The sequence below is a fragment of the Vipera berus genome (assembly GCF_964194415.1).
Source record: "Vipera berus genome assembly, chromosome: 3".
In the NCBI taxonomy this organism is placed as follows: domain Eukaryota; kingdom Metazoa; phylum Chordata; class Lepidosauria; order Squamata; family Viperidae; genus Vipera; species Vipera berus.
Window position 1 is genome coordinate 163,889,115 of NC_138204.1, and position 6,531 is coordinate 163,895,645.

The window sequence follows — 6,531 nt, forward strand, 5'->3', positions numbered from 1 at the left end:
TTTTCGGAGGATTAAATGTTCTGATTATGTAAAATTTGTTATTTTTATGTTGGTTGACCTTGGGACAGTCACTTTCTCTTAGTCCTAAGAAGGAAGCAGTGACGAACTTCCAAAAAATGGTGCCAAGAAAACTGCAGGGAATTGTCCAGAGAGTTGCCAGGAGTCGACACTGACTCGAAGGCAAAAACAAATAAATTAATAAAATGACCATAAGAAATTCAGGTGATTTATGCAGTTTCTTCTTTCTCTATGCTCCAGATGTTAAGAACTGGAAAAACTTGAAAAGGTTTCAGAAACTCTTTAGAACAATTGGAAAGATGAGTGCTACTAACGAGATCAGAATTGTTCCTTTGCTTTTAGATTGTCCTCAAAGTCAAAGTCTGTAGATAAGTCAAGCGAAGAAGCATTTTTTCCAAAAGAACTCATGGAGGACTGGAGCACCATGGAAGTGTGCGTGGACTGTAAGAAGTTCATTTCGGAAATCATTAATTCAAGCCGCCGCAGCCTCTCTCTGGCTAACAAACGAGCCAGATTAAAAAGGAAAACACAGTCATGCTACATGTCATCTCCAGGCACTTCAGAATACTGTCCTTCTGAGAGGACTATCAATGAAATCTGAGTCTTGTGCCTTTCTCTTTACAGTATTTACTTTTCATGAGATACTGAGAAAACTCATCAAAACCAGAGCATCATTCTTTCCTTTGTTTTACTTGATCATTTATATTTTTATTAGCTTATTGGTTTCCCTGCTTTATATAATTTACAAAAACAAAAAAAAACCAGAAATTGTCCTACCCACCAGGCCAGCGAATAAATCTGTTTTACTGGAGGAAAGCAACTATACTAGATTGTTGTGTACTTGTCTATGTTCAATGTACAAAGAAAGTCTTTACTTGTATTTTTCCCTATTTATCCCTTAATTATTTTTAAGATGAGTGTCTATGTATGTATATATATATGTAGATAGAACTAAAGAAAAACTAGATTATGTTGTTAGTACATTTGTAAACCATATTGGCATTTGCTGCCAATGAAATATTATTCATATTTTGTTATTTGACATACCTAGTCCCCTATTGTACAGAACTTGATATCTCATAGCACAAGATTAAGAAGGATTTGCTAATATGCTGGAAATGGTTGATCAATCCATACCATCTCAGTCTTAGTATAAAATACTGAATAAGCTGGAAGCCTGAATGGGTAATTATTTTCCTGAAGCTTCTGCTATACTATAATAAAATTAGTGTGTTCAAAATATTTTTTCTCCTATTTGGAATGTATCTGAATATCAGTGGTAGTGTTACCTGTAGCTTTTATAAATAAAACCCTTTATAGATGCAGAATGCAATATAAGTTTAGTTTTTAATATGAATGAACTTTTGTAAACTAGTGTTCTCTGGGAAATAATCCTGAGAAAGTAAGATAAATAATGTATATTTGTTTTATAGAGCAATACGTAAGTACTGCTGTAACCAAGAATATGGGAGCATGTCTATTATTAACCCCATTTTTACAGGGGTATGTATCTTGGCTGTAAAGATTTTTTTCCTGAAAAAATTTGGGACAGTGTGTCTCAGATTAAGAAGTGTTGTTTCCTTGTTTTCAAAAGGTTGGAGAAACACTGAATGTTTTCAAGTTAAAATATTACTGAACATCACATTTTTGCACTGTTTTATAGTCAGATTTTTTAAACAAGATAGGCGCCTAGTATGGAATTAGGTTATTTTTGTATATATAGCAGCTCATTTAAACTGTTTGCAGATTATCTGTGGATAGGAACAATTACTCTGCTATGTTTTAATGACCTAGTTTATCTTTAGAATCAAAATTTGGAATATGATGGGGAAAAGGTTGCAATTTCATTTTTATGTTGTAAAGGGAATGAGTGACACTCAGTTCACTTCTGAAATAGGCAAAAGTTTACCAACCAATTGCCAACATTTATTTATGAAATATACTATCAAAATTTATTCTATCATCTTAATCCCTTTTAATATTTTGATTTGATTGTTCCTTAAATACCCCAAACAATCTACTGTAATGCTACCTAACTGAAATGATGAGTGTTAAATTTAATATCCAAGGATCACGCATTAATTTATTTCGTGGTTAGGGTTAGGTTCTTTGCTCTCTTTAACTTAAAATGTACACACATATAATATGAAAGAAAAGTATTGTTCCATCATCAAGCTGGTAGTCCTTATTACCCTGAGTTACCCAGAATCTTTCCACGTTGTACATTCACTTCCAGTACAGCTGATCTACTATTCTTCTAGCTGTATCTTTCTCATTACACAATAAAAAAGGGACGCGGTGGCTCAGTGAGTTAGGCCGCTGAGCTTGTTGATCAGAAGGTCGGCAGTTTGGCAGGTCGAATCCCGAGTGCCGCGTAACAGAGTGAGCGCCTGTTACTCGTCCCAGCTTCTGCCAACCTAGCAGTTCGAAAGCACATAAAAATGCAAGTAGAAAAATAGGGACCACTACGGTGGGAAGGTAACAGCGTTCCGTGCGCCTTTGGCGTCTAGTCATGCCGGCCACATGACCACAGAGACGTCCTCAGACAAGTCCTGGCTCTTCGGCTTTGAAATGGAGATGAGCACCGGCCCCTAGAGTTGGAAACGACTAGCACGCATGTGCAGGGGAACCTTTACCTTTACCCAATAAAAATAGGTTATTTTTTGACAGAAACCATCTTTTCAAATGTAGGCTAGAATACGTTAATCAAATTTAATAAAATAGTATAGGATTTTATTAAATCCTCTTTATTGGCAAAGATTTTCTATGGTTTTCACATTTTTTGTGTGTTTATGTGGGGCCAAGGAAAACACAAAAAAATATTATATAAATATATAAATTTATTTCCTAGCAAACTATTTACAAAATTCTGGTGAGTTTAACCTGAAATTGTTAGGACAATAGTTGGATAGTTGCCTAGATATATTTGATATACTAATGAAATGAATGAATTAAAGATTTTGTATTGGGCTGCACAAGAGAAATGCAGGTAGTCCTCGACTTATGACCAAAATTGGGATCGGAATTTCCATTGCTAAGCAAGGAGGTTGTTAAGTGAGTCACACCCAATTTTACAATCTTTTTTGCCCCAGCTGTTAAGGGAATCATGTAGCTTTAAGCAAATCCAGTTTTCCCCACTGAATTTGCTTGTTGGAAGCCAGCTGAACAGGTCGCAAATGGTGAACCTGTGATCTCAGAACATTGCAATCATCATTAGTCATACTGGCTGCCAGGTGTCTTTGGTCACATGACCATGGGGATGTTGAGGCAGTCAAATCCAGTCATAAGTCACTTTTTTCAGTCCATTTGAATAGTCCTAAAATGAATGGTTGTAACTTGAGGTCTATCTGTAGTCAGCAGTCATATATAGATAAAGTTTTACCAATTTGTACTAAAAAAATACGTTTACCTCAAAATTCCATACTTCAAACTGAAAAATGAATACAGTTGTTTAACATTTTCCATTTTTCTGATCCATTACCACCCGTCATAATTATATTATGTTTACATTCACAATATAAATGTCAGAACTGATTTAAATAACTTATTTCTGTGAAGATAAAGCCTAATGAAGAAGAAATTGTATAAATTAAAATCTGTTACTTCCCTTCTCCATTTTTCTTTATTGCTGGGCTTATATCTATTTATAAATTATCCCTCAGAGATTGCTTATCAGCATCTGCTATGTAATTCAAAATCAGCTCGAGTGTAAGGTCCCATACATTAAAAAACAAATCCATTCGTAGAAACATGGTCATCTGACTGGAATTTTATTAAACCGAGGTTCTTCTCTACCTTAAATTGTTTTGTAATGTAAACCCAAGTTAATCCTTTGCCAAAGCACAGATTCTTCCAGCTGCTTTGAAGGCTTTCATGGTAGGTCTCTGCATAAGAAAGTGTTCAAAATATTTGTCCTGAGCCTTACAGAGAACCCAGCAGCTTCAATGCAGGTTATTTAGCTTATACTGGTCCACTCTGTGAAGTGATTGTTTTTTAATGCTTTGCGCAAATGTTGTGTGCCTAATTGGTTTGAGAATATGACAAAGCTATTTCACAAGCCAAATGTTCCATGATCGCATGCTTTCAAAAGAAAAGTACACCCCAGGAGGGAAAACTCAAACAGAAGACTTGGATTACTGTACTGATTCTGAAAGCACATCTGATCATCACATGATGTGTGTCAAAGTTAAATGAACTTGCTAAAAATTATTTGCAAGTTACATATTTCTGTTATTTGCAATCCTATGATTTATATGATTTCCCTTTCCTGTTTCCAACGTCAATTCTTCACAAAAGTGGGAAACATAAAAAACACTATCAGTAAACTTAGATCTGGCAGCCAGCACAATTTCCAGCCAATAAGATAGATATATTCTAATTGGGTGAGATGAACTTTTGTGTGGGTCAGAATCCTATCCTACCACTCACAAGGAACGTCAAGCAAATGTCTTTTTGCAGTTCCATGCTGTTCACAAGCAAAACATAGGAAATCTTAAGATATCATATTTCACCTTAAGACAAAAGCGAAACATAGGAAATCGTAAGACACATGACTTTGTATCACAATTCTGTGATCTGCACTAAGCTTCAAAGCCTATTGGCATGCATAGAACTGTACACTTTATAAATGCATGAAGATATGAGAAATAAGAATTAAAATACACGGTCATTTCAAGATACAGAAGTACTTGATTTGGCTGAATCCATAGGGAAAAGCCACATATATACAGCACAATTCTCTCTGCCAATGTCCATTTCTCAAAATCTGATCTGGAAGACTGGGGAAATCCTAAACCTTTCATGAGAGCTGCTATAGAAATTAGGTACTCAGCTTTCCACCAGGAAGAACCCTTTGCTGGAACCTGCTGCTGACTATCAAGAACGCCCTTCGCCCAGTGCGCTCCCACAGGGAGGGTCTGCTCAGGGTGCCGCCGGTGAGAGATTGCCGGCGGGTGACACCCAGGGATAGGGCCTTCTCGGTGGGAGCGCCTGCCCTCTGGAACCAGCTGCCGGTGGAGCTGAGGACTGCCCCCGACCTCCGATCATTCCGCCGGGGCCTGAAGACCTGGCTCTTTGAGCTCTCAGGCCCAGGCTGAGGAGAAATTTTTAATTGGGGTTTTAATGTATACAGGGTAATTTAATATTTTTTAATTGGTTTTTTTAACTTTTGTATGGTGGATTTTTAATTCCCTGTAAACCGCCCTGAGTCCTCAGGGAATAGGGCGGTATATAAATGTAAATAAATAAAAAAAAAATAAGAACAATAATTCTTTGCTTATACAGACATGACTCTATATACAAATTAAGACAATGACATTCACATTTTAGATTTTGCTGCTAACTGAAGACTTTTTTGCATTCCATAAATGAAGATATTGCAAAAAAAAAAAACCTTTGTAGACATGTATTTGTAAGAAAATTATTGTACTTTTTTATTGACTTCTGTTTTAAATCTTGCTTTCTGAAGGCTATGCTCACCTAGAAACTCATCCAGCTTAAAGATAGAAGAAAATCATAATATGGTAAAAACAGGAGAAACAAATGAAAATCAAATGCATGAAGTATGATTGAAGAAAGCTGAGCTTCCTAGAGCTGGATTTAGAATTCAGAGTAAAGCCATTGTGTGTTAAAGTAATATTTTTAAAATGGTAAGGCTTCATCCCTTGATTATACTCCGAAACTACTTATTGCTGCAGTAATGATTTTATCTTGCACTATAAATGAGAAAACAGTGGTAATGAAAGAAAATAAATAGGCTTTCTCTCTGCAAGTAGACAATATGTTTGGGAAAACAAGTCAAAATCGTTTTTTTGGCTTTTTTCCTACTACTATCTTTTACATAACTTTTTTTTAAAAAAAATACAGGTCAGCAAAACTGGATGCTTACAAGGAAAAAAATTGCAGTTGTTTAGTTTTCTTTATTGTGTTCCTAAACCTGCAATGTACCTGGCAGTGATTTGAAAAGGAAGCACAACTTTAAATTCTTCAGGTCTACCTTCTTATGTCATGATGCTGGCTCCCCTAATGGATAACCATTTGTAAATGAAAAGGGCAATAATTATTTTTTTCTGCTTGTTTTCCTGTTACATAATATTCACTTGCAGTTTATGGATTATTAAACTCATAAAAATGTTGTGGTATTGTTTGTGTTGTCTCATCACCTGAACACAATTATCTATTATATGCACATACACAAAAATAACATTTAAAAATGTTATAATCTCTAGGACCATTTTTATAAATTACATTTCTGGGAGTGAACTGGCCTGGATAGGATAAAACTCAAGGGAAATAAGAATTACCCATTCTTGGGCTGAATGTATGGTTTCTAGCTTTTAGGAGAAAAACAAGATAATAGTTTTTTCCTTTTATTGGTGTTTTAAAAATAAACACCATTTTATGTTAAAAAAAACAACCACCCCCCATTGGTTTATGTTTCACACTGTAGGACACACAAAATTAAGGAATATGCACTCCTAACTACTCTTGAGTTTAGTGGTTCATTCTAGAATC

The 6,531-nt window shown here is 35.4% G+C and overlaps 1 protein-coding gene across 1 annotated transcript in view; it reads left to right on the plus strand.

Moving 5' to 3' along the window:
- The window catches only part of SPIRE1 (spire type actin nucleation factor 1), a 57,288-nt gene extending 52,453 nt beyond the window's left edge, over positions 1 to 4,835 (plus strand). The window contains exon 16 of the mRNA XM_081325126.1: positions 361 to 4,835. Within this exon, the coding sequence (XP_081181252.1) occupies positions 361 to 619 (259 nt within the window). The 3' untranslated portion in view covers positions 620 to 4,835. The remainder of the gene's footprint in view (positions 1 to 360) is intronic.
- The last annotated feature ends 1,696 nt before the right edge of the window (positions 4,836 to 6,531 follow it).